The 15,096-nt window shown below is 54.7% G+C and overlaps 1 protein-coding gene across 5 annotated transcripts in view; it reads right to left on the bottom strand.

The window, feature by feature from the left end:
* SLC39A11 (solute carrier family 39 member 11) overlaps positions 1-15,096 on the bottom strand; it is a 73,104-nt gene that overhangs the window by 42,797 nt on the left and 15,211 nt on the right. For 3 of the 5 annotated variants that reach the window (XM_032128811.1, XM_032128814.1, XM_032128815.1), the window contains exon 5: positions 7,932-8,070. In XM_032128811.1, the coding sequence (XP_031984702.1) occupies positions 7,932-8,070 (139 nt within the window). The remainder of the gene's footprint in view (positions 1-7,931; positions 8,071-15,096) is intronic. The other 2 variants (XM_032128812.1, XM_032128813.1) reach the window with 1 other exon arrangement.

Below are 15,096 nucleotides of genomic sequence, written 5' to 3'. Positions count from 1 at the left end.
ATGCAGCACCGGGCAGGCTGGAGGCAGGGGAGGCAGAGCAGCTGCTCCCGAGCTACAAAAGGGAAGGAGGATGAAGGGGGGGATGATCTGAGCCAGGGCTCCCTCGTCGGGAACGGCACCAGCAGGAGCTCCCTTCTCGGCTGGAGAGGCTGGAATTTCAGAGGAGATGAATCCATAAAGAAAAGAAATGACCTGAATCCACTGAAGAGGCCAACAAAGCCTCAGTCACAGCCTTGGTGCTCTCTGGCAGCGGGGACTCCGAGCAGAGCCCTCATTCCCTCTGCCCTCACAGAGCTTCTGCCTTCCAGGACGGAAAAATCCCCCTGGAACCGTGTGGAACCTCCTGCTCCAGCCCTGGGCACTGGGGACACCAGCCCTGATCCCCAGGGAGCAGCTGGCAGCCGTGGCCAGCCCAGGGCTGGGAAGATGGATCAGATCCCGCTGCTCCAGGGGCTCCCAGTGGTGTCCAGAGCCAGGACTGGGGGGCACTGGGGGGAATTTCAGGGTGGGTTGGATCAGGAAGAGGCCACGAGGCCCTGCACAGCTCAGGTGGGTGCAGACTCTGCCAACCCCAGCGGGCATCACCTTTCCTTGAGCCAGGGGAAACCTGGGGGAAAAGCAGCCTGGGAAAAGCAGCCTGAGATTTTTCCAGCAAAAACGATGATTTGGAATGGCCCTAAAATCCCCATTCTGCACCAGACTCCCTCCGAGGCTCCTCCAAAATATCCCCCGAGCTTGGATGTGCCCTTGGCACATCCCTAAATATCCTTATCCAAGGAGCAGCTCCATCCCAGGGCACCCCCCAGCTCTGCAGAGGTTTAAGGAGGAATTACAGGACAAACCTCCCAGCCTCACTGAATTAAGGAACATTTCAGAGCAGAAATCCACGAGCCCCACTGAATTAAAGGATAATTAGAGTGAAAACCCCCCAGCCCCACTGATTTAAAGAGCAATTAGGGCACAAGTCCGTGAGCCCCACTGAATTAAAGAACAATTAAGACTCCAAACCCACCGGCCCCACTAAATTAAAGAACAATTATGGTGCAAAGCCCCCAGCCCCACTGATTTAAAGGGTAATTATGATCTAAACATGGCTTTCAGCTCAACAATCAATACTTGTATCTGGGAGAGCTTCCTGGTGGGAGGGGGGAGGAACTAAACCATTGATTTTTCGGGAAAAGGCATATTCCATCATCCTGTGCCATATACCACATGCAAGGGGATAAAAGAGAGGCCTGGACATGAACAACGCTCTCAGGACACCGGGAGCTGCAAGGGAAACGTGTGGAAATCGAAATCAGACGGGAAGGAAATCACAGCAAAAATCACACCAGGGCCAGGCACTCAGGGAAAGGAAAAAGGATCCCAGCTCCCAGGGAGGGTGAGCTCTGCCCCAGCAGCTCCCCAGTCACTGGCATCCAGCTCTGGTTCAAACTGGTGTGTGAGAGCAAAACCAGCTGGGAGACCTCGCCCCAAATCCCAGCCAAGATGGGAATTTACTCATTTTCCCAGAGCAGAGGGAAATTCATCCATTTTTCCAGCTCCACAGAGGGCCCAGGGGTGCCGCTGGGTGCTGTCACCCCCCAGCAGCTCAGGAGCCCTTTGTGCAGCCTTGCCAAGACCCCAGATGCTTTTAGGGAATCAAACCCCAGCCCAAGGTGCCCCCCAAGAGCAGCTGAGGAGGTTTGGGGGTGCTCAGAGCTGAGGAAGCAGAAGCAGGGCCAGGGTGGGCCCAGCACCCAAAGCAGCACCAGGCACAGGGGGAAGAGTCAAAATCCCAAAGCAGCACAGGGGCTTTTCGGGCCTGAGTGCATCCTGCAGGGAAGGAAGCACCTGCAAGGGGGCCACAACCAGGCAGACAAGCCCTGTATCTTTAAATAGTTCTGTTTCTGTCTCCAGGCCAGGGTCAGACTGCTCCACACAGACCCCCGAGCCTCAGGGCCACGTCAGCGCCCTCAGGCCTCCATTTTGGGATTGCTCCCATCCCGTTTCCCACCTCACACCCTGCACCCACGCCCATCTGCGCTGGCACAGCCGGGCAATGGCTTTTTCTTCACTTCCCTGTCCTTACAGCGTGTGTTTAGTGGGAACCTGGGGGATTGCAGCCCCTTTTTTGTGGCTGCAGTTTCCTGCCTTCCCCTCAGAGCAGCGCCGCTGCTCTCCCCACAGCTCCCAGCTCCTGCTGCCCTAATGCTCAGTGGCTGCTGCAGCTCCCGGCTCTCGTTCCACTGCCCCAAAGCTTCCTTAGGGTGACTTCAAATTATTCCCATTCCCATCCAGCTGAGGAAGCATCTCCAGAAAAACAAATAAATTCTTGTGCTGGCTGAATGGAGCCAAACCAAGCTCCACTCCAGGGGCTGCAGCAAACCAATTGTTGGTTTGGTTTAATAAACCTTGAAATCTCAGGCCTTCCCCAGAGCAGCTGCACTGGAGTGAAGTTTCTCTCAAGATTTTCTTGTGCTAATCCCTCTCCCAGCCTCTGGAATGGGGCTGAGCCAGGATTTCAGCCCTCCAGCTGCTCCCAAACCACCCTGGGAAGGTTCACGTTGGATGCAGACACATCTCTGGAGAGATTCCTCACCCTGAACGCCCTAATTTAGGAGGGGTTTCTGGAGAGCTGGTGACAGCAGCAGTGTCACACGTAGGTGCCACACTTGCCTGTCCCACTGTCACCCCTGGGCACCACACAGGAGCCACCAGAGCTGCCAGGGATGGGGAGGATTTCCTCAGGAATTTCTTTTATCCAGAATTAAACAGTCTCTGAGGTGCAGCCAGGAAATTAAAGCTCCTTGATAATGGGAAAAGGCTCCTCTGAATGGCCACAAACCCCACAAAAAACCTCCCTGCAGCTCCCAGAGCACGGGGCCTCCCCGGCTCATCACTCAGCAGAGTTTAATCAGGCTCCTGGCTGAACAAATCCCCCTGGAATTAAAGACTGGCTACACGACACACAGATCCCACCTCCAGAGCCCCTGGACACAGCAGAGCTCACCCAGGGCCAGGCTCTCTGCTGGAAGGCCACAGGCTGGCAGTTCCTGAGGGATCAGGCTGCTGCAGCTGGAAATCCTAAATCTCATATCCAGAATAAGCTGCTCGGGGTGGTTCATTCACTGCAGGCTGGGACTGCAGAGCTGGGTCCTCTACAGGTAAATCCAAGAAGCAAAGGACAGCAAACACCAGGCGGCTTTTAGCCCTGTAAAGCCAAAATTCCTGATCCCAGGAGCAAGGCAGTGACTGGAACGAGGGGGGTACAGATCTCTGACTGAAGCAGGCATTTCATCACTTCAGGAGGAATTATGGGCCCCCATTTCATTTATTTCTTTGGAGCTCTGGGTCCATAAATCCACATTTAGTCCGGACTATAAAAGCCAAGCACAGAACCCAGGCTGACAGGGATGGTCAATAACCATTTGAAACGCTTCAGAAAGGGGCATTAGGATGTTTTTTAATCAATACAGACACTGCCACAGGCATTTATCACCCAGGCTGCCTCTGAAGCCTCCAAATGAATTGATGGCTTGTGAAAGCAGCAGTTTTCCGGAAGCAGCACGGTGTGAACGTGTCAAAGTCATCACAGGCAGAGCTGCGATGGTGGAAAACTGGGGAACATCCCGTTTTTAAGGAGGAGTTTCCTGTTATATAAGTTACAAAGGCTTAATGAACCTTTTGGATGCACACAGGAGGCTCTGGCTGAATGACCCCAATCAATCCCGAGGGTTTGGATCCATCATTTCTCCCTCACGGCCGCTGCTTCTCCTCAGGGAGGGAGGGAATGAGGAGAAAATTCCCAGGCTGAGCAGCAGCAATCTGGCCATGCTCCTGAGAGGGGAGCTGGGCACTGCTGGGCAGGTTTTCCTCTCAGCACAGATCCGGACAAAAAAGCTGGGACAAGGCTGGACATCCTCAAACCAGGTGGTCCATCCAGAAGAAACAGGGAAAACGGGGAATTTTTTGGCTCTAAGGACAAACCACACTGATGTGCTGCCTCAAACATCAGCGCCCAGCCCAAAATTCAGCTCCTGCTCTCTCCTGGTGCTGGTTCCCAAGGGGTTCTGCCTCCTCTTATCGCCCCAGCTCCTTCCATCACACTTCAGTGCTCTGATAAAGAGATGCTACATGAGCAGCTTCTGCTTCCTCTCCTGTGCAGCCCCCTCTGGCAGCCCTGGTGCACAGAATCATCCTTTGGAGGGGAAAAATACGGCAAAAATTGGCAAAAATGAGCTTGGGAGAGTGGTGGTGCTGCTGAAAGGGGCCCAGCGGGTCCTGGGGCAGCACAGGAGGGACCCACAGCAGGGCTGGCACTGGGGCATCCCCAGCCCCTGCTCCAGGGCTTCCCCAGCCAAATCCCCACCTGGGCCTCAGATTTGATGCAGCAGCTCTGATTTAAGGGGGAAAAATACCATTTCTACACGATGAGGTTTGCGTGTGGTGCCCCCAGAGCTCCCGGCTCATCTCAGTAACAAGTTTAACAAAATTTCATTTCTCATGGACGCTGTTGCAAACGCGGGGTTCTTCTTCCAGCCAATAAATCCGTCTGGATTTACTCCCTGAGCAGCCAGGCAGGGCTGCCAGGGCACCATTTCCTAAATCACACCCTGGCAAAAGCCAACTGAGTCACGACAGCCAGCCCTGATTCCCTTCAATAACATCAGCGACTCCACGCTCCTGCAGCCAGAGGCACAACAGACACCAGGAGAAGGGAATGGGCTGGGTGGCAAGGGAAATTCAGGATGATCCAGTCATGGGCAGGGACACCTTCCACTATCCCAGACTGCTCCAACCTGGCCTTGGACACTGCCAGGGATCCAGGGGCAGCCACAGCTCCTCTGGGAATTCCATCCCAGCCCCTCCCCACCCTCGCAGAGAAGGATTTTGCCCTCACAGGGAAGAATTTCTCCCTGATACCAATGCAAACCCACTCCCTGTCAGTTTGAAGCCGTTCCTCCCTGTCCTGTCACTCCATGCTCCTGTAAAACCTCTCTCCGGGAGACAGACACACATCCCTGCCTCTGGGGTGGATGCTGAGCAGCAGAGATGTTGCTGCTTCTCCTGATGCTTCCCCAAACATTTCTTTGCACTTTGGGTCAGCAGCCAGCACAGAAATTCCCACTGCCCTTTCTTCCCTGGGCTCCGGGTGCTGAGGCCGCTCCCGGCTGGGCACCAAAGGGGTCTCTGGGCTTTTATCCAGCTTCACACCCACACTGCTGCACCCTGCTCTGCCCCAGCACCTTCCCAGAGCTCTCCCAGCTGCAGTGGAGCAGCGAGGATGTTCCCGGGGAGCGGAGGAGGCTGCTGGGAACAGCATCTCCCACTCGGCTCCGGAACGGCACCGCTGAATCAGCGGCTGGAGGCTGGGCTGAGGCATCAGCTGCTCCATATCCAGCTGCCCTGAGCCACAGCTCGGGTTTCCAGGTGCTCTGCCACCTGTAAATCCTTTCTGGGAACTGCCCCAGAACACGGCGCTGCCCTGGTGGGGTCAGGCCTGGCCTCAGCCCCACGCTGACCCTGCCCCGGGCGCTTCCTCTGGATTGAGCCTGGAGGACCCAGCAGGATGGGCTGTCCCGAGCCCTGGCGCTGCACAGAGGGGCTTAGGAGCGGGGCAGGGAGGGCACAGCCTGCCCAGGGCATTCCTGGTACCATTCCTGGTACCCCAGAGGGCTCCACCAGCACCCCCAGCAAGGCACAAACCCCCCTCAGCCTCATCCATTCCAAGGCACAGAAACACAAATTACAGCCCTTGCCTACCCCGAGCTGGCAGAGACAAGGTTGGATTCTCTCTCCCTTGGAGTAATTAAAGCCTGGTGATTATCCCACTCATCAAACAGAGTCTAGACAGACTCCTCAGTGCAATTCAGGGTGAATCCATTTCCCAGGGATACGTGCACCTTACTCCAGGCACCCACGAGGCACAGGCAGCTTTTTGCAACTCCCAAAAAGTCTTATTTCAATCAGCACAGGCTGGAGAGGGGCTGGAGCACCAGGGAGCAGAGCCCCAGCAAACACAAGTGTGGAAAACCGAAGGATTTGAGATGAAGGGGAAGAACAATCGGTTTGGGTTGGAGAGAGCTTAAAGCTCATCCCGTTCCATCCCCTGCCACCAAACGCCTTCCACTAGCCCAGGCTGCTCCAAAACGCTGCTGATTGAGAGGGAAAAAAAAGCAGAATGAGGCTTTTTTCTTCCCCCAGGGCAGAAGAGGGACAGGTCTAACTCGCACCTTTCCTCCAGCTCCCTCTCCCTAGGTCTGAAGGAAACCTCCCGGCTTGGTGACAGCTCCCAGGATCCCAGCTCTGAGTGCGAGCACACTCCAAACCCTCCCACAGCCAGGCTAAAAATGCATTTCCAGCTCCACACGAGACCTCAGACAGTCAGAAAGGGCCCTGGAGACATGCAGGATTCCACATTTTCCAGCCATCCTCATCTCAGCTCCCTGCTCCTCACCCCCATCCATCCCCAGGCACTAAAGACAACGGCAGAACAAGGCAGCTGCTGCTTTGGGATTTTCCTTTGTTTTCACAGCTTTAGCGATTTAAAAAGATGTAAATATGAAGGAAGGGTCAATGATTCAACAGTGATTAAGCCTGAAATATTCCACTTAGTACCCATTAGACTTTGAAAACACCCATTATGCTCCCAGAGCATTCCCCAGAGCCCAGGCAGGCACTACCCAGCTCTGGGGAAAGCAGCTTTCTTGGAAGGCTGGGGGGTATCTTGTGAAAATCCCGAGTTTATTTCAGTAGAAAGAAAGGGGGAGGAAAAAAAAAAAAGAAAATAGAAGAATTAATGTATTGTAGGTTCTTAATACCATTTCCCCAGAGAGAGGAATAAACAACAAAGCCTAATGGAAATTTTCTATTCCCAAAACCATTTGCACTGTTATTGTCTGCAGCTAAAAGGAGACGAAAACATAAAAACCTCGGCAGCTCGAGCTGCTGAGAACTGCAGCGCTGAGCACTCCTGCTTTCCCTTGAAGGATGAAATGAAACCGCACCTGAGACGGGACATTTCCACCTGACAAAAACATCGAGCCCCCTGCAGCTGCCTCCGAAGGACTCGGAGAATGCAAAGCTCATTGCACTGAGCACAAAACATCCTCCCATCCCTCTGGAAAAGCCCAGGCTGGTGTTTCAGATCCTGAGGATTTGCAGCACTTTAGGAAACGTGTAATTAAGCAATGTGGTTCAACAAAAGAGGCTGATTTGAGAGGGGAGCACTGCTACTCCTTGCAAAGGGAAGGAGCATTCCTTCAAATCAATCTGCTCCCAACTGCACTCGTGATGCTCTAAACCACTATTGCAACCAAATAATCAGAGGAGAAATAAAATTAATTTACTAAATTACATTTGCTTTGTCTCCTGGAAGGCTGTTGAGAGGAGGAAGAGCCAATTGTGCTGTCTCAGGGGACGTGTCCCCACCACCCACCCCAGACGCGCCCTGAGGCTGGGGAACCCCAAAGAGGTGCCCAAAATTCCTTCTTTAAAATATGTTAAAGGAGGAAAGAGCTGCCAGCAGGACCTTGTGTTCCACCTCTGGCTGCTACAATTGGATTCACCTCCGGAGTGAGGAGGGACAGCCAGGCCCAGCTCGGACTGGGGAGGCCACGAGGGGCAGAGGCAGAAGGGGGCAGGGTCAGCGGAGCCCACGGTGGGAACAATGTGAGTAGAGCCGAGGATTTCACTCCCCCAGCACAGCAGAGAGCTCCTGATCAATAATTCACGGCCCAGACAGTGCAAATGGCTTTGAGAGCTGGAGGAGAAACCGAAGGAATGATTTTCAGGATAAGAGGCAGCAGAGGGACAGACCCGGAGAGGGACAGGAAGGAGCCCTTGGCATGGGCGTGGGAAAAACCCCTGGAATTTCAATCCCATCCGTGGCAGCCCCGGTGCCAGTGGAACAGGGGCACTCTGCGGGTGGTATATGACAGGATGCTTGCCTGGGTGGAGCCCAGCTCTACCTATCCGGATGGACAGCTCGCTCCCGACGTCCCAGCCAGGCGCCTGCTCCTGCTTTTCCTTCACGGCTCGCTGGTCACAGCTCAGGGCCAGGGCGGCGTGGGAAGGGCCAGTGAACCCCTGCAAGGCAACACAGACACATCAGGACATCCCAGAGCTGCCCCTCAGCCTCCTCCCAGCCCCATTCTCTGGCATCAGGGGGCTTGGGATTGATTGGGATTGGTTGGGATGTGCCACAGCAGCTTCTCACCACTGCTCCAAGATGTGTCATTCGCGCTTGAAAGGGACCCTAAAGCCCACCCAGTGCCACCCCTGCCATGGGCAGGACACCTCCCACTGTCCCAGGCTGCTCCCAGCCCCAATGTCCAGCCTGGCCTTGGGCACTGCCAGGGATCCAGGGGCAGCCCCAGCTGCTCTGGGCACCCTGTGCCAGGGCCTGCCCACCCTCCCAGCCAGGAATTCCTCCCCTGTGTCCCATCACTGCAGCTCCTGATAAAAAGGAGTCCAGGCTGGTGTTTCTGGATGTCCTCAGGTTCCTCAAACCCACCTGGAGCTACAAAACCAGGAGGAACCACGGGATTAGAGGCACAAGAGCACAGCTGGGAGAAGGGAAGGTGTCCCAGGGCCGTGATTTGTGACCTGGTGTCCCCAGCTCTGCCCAGGGAGCAGGACCCCCAGTCCCCTTCTCCCTGCAGGGCTGGGAATCCGCCCCCAGGAGCACTCACAAGGAGGAATGTCCAGGCTGGGATCACCTGGAATCACCCCCAGGAACAGGAGTGCAGCTGTTGGGTTGATGGCAGCAGAACAAACCAGCACCCCTGAGCCAGGCCGGTAACAGGAGCCTCCCGGTGCGGGTCAAAAAACCAAAATAAAGGTTAAAGATGAATAACTCAATTGTCTCCTCTCCCTCATTTGCATAATGAGCCTGAGCAGGGCTATTAATACTGATCACAGATCTGCAGCTCAGCCAGGGAGCTCTCACCTCTCCTAACCCAGCACCTCCAACCTGAGGAGCTGGGATTGAATCCCTCTAGAAGGTGGGAGACCCTCCCCTCCCCTCCCACCACAGCTGCAGCTCCGTGCCAGGATCACCTGCAGCAGCTGGCAGAGCACGGAGGAGTTCCCCAGCAAAACCTGGATGAGGAGACACAGGAAAGGAAGAGGGGAACCCCACTTGGATAAGAATGAAGGTGAATCAGGGGGAGGAGGGGGAAGCTGAGGTGAAATGATTTGCTAAGAAGCCGTTTGTTAGCAGCAACGCTTACAGCTTGCCCAACACTTACTGTGCCCACCAAAGCAGGATGAGAAGATAGGAGACTATTGATAAAGGGAAGGAATCTCGATCAAAGATCCTGGTTTTAACCTAAAACTAACTTAAATCAGCCTTGAAGCTTGGACTTGGGCCAGGGACATAAAGAGCATGCACAGGGAAGCAAGGTGAACAGTTCAGCGTGAGGAAAACTCTTACTGCATCCCAGAGACCCCTGCCCACAACCACCACTGTGCAAGCACAACGCGGATGTCAGTGACTTTTGGGCGGATGGCAATGACCTCTGGGCTCACTGTAACACAGGCAAGGCTAGGCAGGGCTAGGGAATGACTAGAAGGGACTGGGAATGGGAGCTCAGGGGCTCCTCCTGCTGCAGGGTGGTCTCCCTAAACAAGGAGGGAGTCATGGAATCGTATCACAGAATCCCGGAATGGTTTGGGTGGGAAGGATCTCATTCCACCCCGACACCTTCCACTGGCCCAGGCTGCTCCAAGCCCCAGTGCCCAGCCTGGCCTTGGACACTTCCAGGGATCCAGGGGCAGCCACAGCTTCTCTGGGAATTCCACCCCAGCCCCTCCCTACCCTCACAGGGAAGGATTTTCTCCCAGTATCCCATCCATCCCTGCCCTCTGGCAGTGGGAAGCCATTCCCTGTGTCCTGTCCCTCCATCCCTTGTCCAAAGCCTCTCTCCCTCTCCATCCTTGTCTGGTCTTCTCCTGCTAAACCCAGACTGATTTTCACCTCTGGAAAGGGAGCAGCATCCTGAAACACCAAACCCAAAGCGATCCCCACAAACCTGCGCTGAGACAGAGGCAACTTCAGCTGGATTTGGGAAGGCCAGGTCCCCTCCCTGCTGCCGGGGACAGTTTGTGACAATGTTGGTGACCTTCAGGAAAGCACAACCGATCCCAGCTGAGGCTGCTCTGAGTCATCCCAGCCCGGTGCCGGCAGGAGGCCCTTAATTGGAACGCGTCAGTGGGTTAAAAAACGTTGCAAAGGGAAGAGGAAAGGCAACTGGCGTTAATTAGTTCATGGCAGTAATTAGCATCAGCTGAAATAACCACAGGGGTTGATTATTGCAAAAAGCGAGAGGCAGGGAGAGATTTGGACAGGAAGAACTTGGAGGAAAACTATTCTGGGATGTGGGAGTTCCCACTGCACTTCTCTGCTCCTGGAGTGACAGGGGAGAAGTTGTGGGGTTGGCCTGGTCCTGCATGGAAGAGAAAATGAGGGAAAAAATATCCTTTATATAGGGGAAAAAGGTGCCCTTTACGTGGGAAAAAAGGGATCCTTTTTGATAAAAAAAAGGGTATTCTTTTAGATTAAAAACAAAAATGTATCCTTTTAGGCAAAGCAGGGATTTGGGATCCCACCCCCCTGCCCAGCAGCCTCATGGCCAAGATTTTAATGGATCCGAAGCCAATTTGAAAAAGAATTGAAGAGTGAGCGACACCTCTGAGAAATAATCTGCTCTTGTCCTCCTGGCCAAGGGAGGGGAACAAACTCACAAAGAAATAGTGATGGACTGGGAGAGATCTGGGGAGATCACTCAGTCCCAAAGCTGCTTTTCCAGGAAAGTCAGGGACGCTGCTCCTCCTGTGCAAGATTCTAACCCCGAAACACCAATCGTGGAGAAAGAACAGAATCCATTTCACTGCTTTCTTTAAAATCAATATAAAAACAATATTCCCAACTTGTCCAGGAGCAGACACAGAGATAAGGGATGATAAGAAGCCTCGGTGGGATGGGGCCCAGAGGCTCCTGTTTCACACTGGATACCTGATAACGCACAGAGATAACAGAGCAGGGACCAGCAGCAGGAAGGGAAGAGGAGAGGGTGGCTCAGGGCTGCTCCTGCACGCCCGGACAGAGCCCAGGGCAGCGATTCCCCCTTCCCACGTGGAGCATCTCCAGCCCCACGAGCAGCAGGAAGGAGCCCTGGAGCTGTGGCAGCGCTGCTGTGGGGATTGGGAAGGAAAGGTGCACCCACAGACAAAAACCCCGGCGTTTTCCAGCAGATCTGCTCCAGGAGCAGCTCCCACCTGGCTGAGCCCTCCCTCATCCCAGCAGCAGCCAGAGTCTTCCCTAATAACTGCACCAGGGAAGTTAACTGGGGATCAGGGAAGGCTGGTCTCGGTTTATCCGCAGCTAATGGCACATCGTGGCGAGGACGTTTGGCTCCCTGCTAATTCTCAGCGCCTCGGAGCGCTCATCATTCCTGGGAACTGCAGGCAGCAGCTTTCAGCAGCAGCCTGGCAGGCAGGGGGAGTAACTCACCTCCCTCTGTGTCACCCCGAGCGTGGGGACAGCCCTGGGGTGCCCCTGGAGCTGTCCCAGCTTTGGGGGTCCCTCGGCAGTGCCAAAATGCGCAGCAGCGTCCTGAGCTGGCAGTGCCAGAACCCCCAGCCTGGCACAGCAGGAGGGAGGCAAAGCTACCAAAAATGGCCCCCAAACCCTGAAAAATCCGGAGTGGGAGGGAAGAATGCCACAGCCCTTCCAGTCCAGGGATGGTGGGGCCTGTCCCAGCCAGCCCAGCACAGCTGGATCCCCAAACTGGGACAGGGACCATCCCACTGGCACCAGCCCCACGAGGGGAGCCCGATCCATCCTTGGGTCCCACAACATTCCTACTGAAAACGTGCACGGGGATTTTCCCACTGGCACATCTGGGGCTTCTCCCTTCCCAGCAGGGAGGGGAGCACAGTGGGAATGCTGGGGGGGCAGGAGGAGGGGACACCCCAGCGATTCCCAGGCTCCTCAGGAAACCTGGGATGTTTCCTCCCAGAGGAGATGCCTGACGTGGCACAAGGGAGGGCTGGCTTTCATAACCTCTGCCACGACAAAAGCAAAAGCACTGGAATGTTTTCCCTGCTTTTGCCAAAAAAAACCCCAAACAACTTCTTCAGCAAACAACCCCCATCCCTGCAACGTCGGGAGTTTCCTGTCACCAACCTCCTTCCCACCAGGAACCCCGGAAAAACCTCAACCACAACCAGGAAATTCATTTTTCAAGGGAATAATTGCTCCAAGTGGAGTATTGGAGCCCAGCAAAACCAGTTAGGATGGAGATCCACTCCCAGTTGTTTGCTGGGAGGAGATTTGCTTGCTCCAGCCATAGCCAGGTCTTGAGGGGTGTTTTCCTCAGGGCTGTTTTCCCCACATCCCCAGCAGGACGTGGCAGAGGTTTGTGCCACGGGGGCAGCCCCACAAGGTGAGATTTGAATTGTTTGCAGTAACCCAGAAGGGTTTAACAGGAGCTGTTCCTGCACACGTTGATTAAACCCTGATCCGGACCGGTTCCACCCCTTTTCCCACTCCCTGCTCCCTTCCCACGTGGATTTTCACAGGCTTTTTGCCAGGGTGAGAGAAAAAGCAAACAAACCTTCAATTACCAGCTCGTTCCTGCCCAGTATTCCCCTCAGTAAGGATTTGCTGTCGCTGCAGAGGGAATTGATGGGCAAGGGCGAGCTTTGGGGTGTGGGAGCTCTGGAAGGGAACAGGGAGGGCTGGCAGGATGCAGAGGGCTCAGCCAGCGATCCATCAGCCCTCAAATGAAGAGCCAGCCCATGCCAGCAGTGCCTAATTCCATTATTTTAACACACGGCTTCCTCTGGACCCTCCGTTATCCCTGCGGACGTGCGCGAGGCCCCGGCGCACGCAGGGAGCGGCACCAGCCCCTTCTCCCACATCCCAGCCTGCAGGGCCAGCCCAAGGATGGGTTTTCTGGGATTCAGCCCCTCTCCACGCCCTGCACAGCCCCATAATTACCCAAACAGCACCAAAATCCCAAAGAGACGCCGGCTCCTGTGCTGGGCTGGCAGAGCCACCTTCCACAACAGCCCCACAGGAGAGGCCCTTCCTTCTCCTCAGTGAGAGCAATTAATGCCTTAATTCATTACAGCAGAGAGGCGTGATGAGGGACAAGGCACTTCCTGATCACCAGCAAGGAGAAGCCAAACGACTTCTCATGGGATCATGGAATGGTTTGGGGTGGAAGGACCTCAAAGCTCATCCCATTGCATGGCCAGGGACACCTTCCACTGGACCAGGTTCATCCAAGCCCCATCCAGCCTGGCCTTGGACACTTCCAGGGATAAATTCTTCTCCTTTGGGAGCCTTTCCGAGCCTGCAGATCCCCTGAGAGGCCAAGAGGAGACTCACCCAGTCGGTGTTTCAGCCCCGTCAGCTCCAAAGCCTGGGGCTAGCAGATCCATGTCCCACCACTGCCACCACCCTGGTGACAACCAGAGCAGGATGGGGGCGACAGGAACACGCAGCACAGAGATTGTCCCACCCCCAGAGGACACAGAGGCCACCCCCAGCCACACATCCCCTGTGGGACAAAGGCAGAGGCACCCCCGGGGTCCCGACACCGGCAGAGGAGCCTCATCCAGGCTGAGCAGAGAGGAAACTTTTTTCCCAATTTCCCGCAGTGTTTTCCACTCTCCAGCAGCTCCTTGGCCCATGAAAAGGCACAAAGGAAAAAAAAAAACCCACTGGATTAAGAGCAAACCTGGTTTGCATCCCTCACCAGCAGCCAGGAGCTGAGGGGCCACCGAGCAGAGCATTCCACAGCAGCCACTCACCATCCACCCACCGGGAATGTCCTCCCTTGGGAATGTCCTCCCTGGGGCACAGCAGGCACAGAGCTGGCTCCCGCAGCTCCCCGGGAGCAGACAGCTCTGGCATGGGGCTGAGTCAGAGTTTACCCTGCAGCTCCAGACCTGCGGGGATGCTTCCCGAGATCCCACGGCAGCAGCTTCCCTCTCCCTGCCATTCCCCCCGCCAACGACAGAACCTCTCTCGCTGCTTTCCCTGACACGTTAATGGCAGGTTTGCCTTTCACCGTGGAGGAATTAATTTGGGGTTATGCTTTGAGCAAATTCAAAGGCACATCTTGAGATCAAAGAACAGCTGGGGAAGCATCCGGAGCATCCACAGCCCCGGATCAACAGGGACGGGCGCAGGAGGAGATGGAGGAGATCCTTTTGTGCTCTTCCTTTTGGGAAACTTCTCCTTTCTTACAATTCTGAGCCAGGCCCAAACAGAAATTGAAATTCAGTTGGCAAAGGCTGAGGGAGGAGGAGGGAAAAGCCTGTGGAATATCAGCAGCCTTCCCAGCAATTCCTGCTCCAGGGGGAAAGAGGCGCAGGATGGAGAAGGGAATGATGGAGAGAGGGGTATCCAGAGCAGGAGCTCATGGGATGAAGAATTAAGCCAGGTTTTCCCAGTCCCTGCTTTTTTCCAGAGGGAATTTTTTCACCCCATCCCAGATCCCATCTGCTGTCAGCACTGAGGAACCATCCCATAAACCTGACCAGGGCAGGAGGGAATTTAACCCCAACTTGGAATCAAAGAGCTCTGCAGCTCCAGCTTTGGGGCTTCCCAAGTAATGTTTTTATGAAATGCTTGATGCATAATGAGAGAGAATTCTAATTAAGAGCAGCTGACAAATTGCACTGTGGCAGTAAATAAGGCTCTGCCTCCATTAATAAAATGAAATGCTTTGGTAAAAATTGGGATAATTATGATTTTGGGGGGGAGGTGGTAAATAATTCCAACCTATCCAGCCACCACTGGATTTCAAGCACTGAACCACTGCACAGGGGCAGGGCAGGGGTGGGAAGCAGCCAGGTGTTCCATGGATCCTATGGATAAACAAATTGAAAAGAAACCTCTGGGGTTTCTGAATCTTTCAGAGGATCCCATGGGTGGGCTTGGTGGTCAGCACCAGGGATTTCCATGGCTGAAATCCAGGACAGGAGACAGGGATCAATCCCACACGGATCTATAACCTCTGGGTTGGAGTTAATTGATAAATTAATGAAACCCATGCCCAAGTTGGTTTATTTAGAGCTGCAAGGGAAGGATGTTTC

This window comes from Corvus moneduloides, chromosome 19 (assembly GCF_009650955.1).
Source record: "Corvus moneduloides isolate bCorMon1 chromosome 19, bCorMon1.pri, whole genome shotgun sequence".
NCBI lineage: Eukaryota > Metazoa > Chordata > Aves > Passeriformes > Corvidae > Corvus > Corvus moneduloides.
This window is presented reverse-complemented; position numbering and strand designations above follow the sequence as displayed.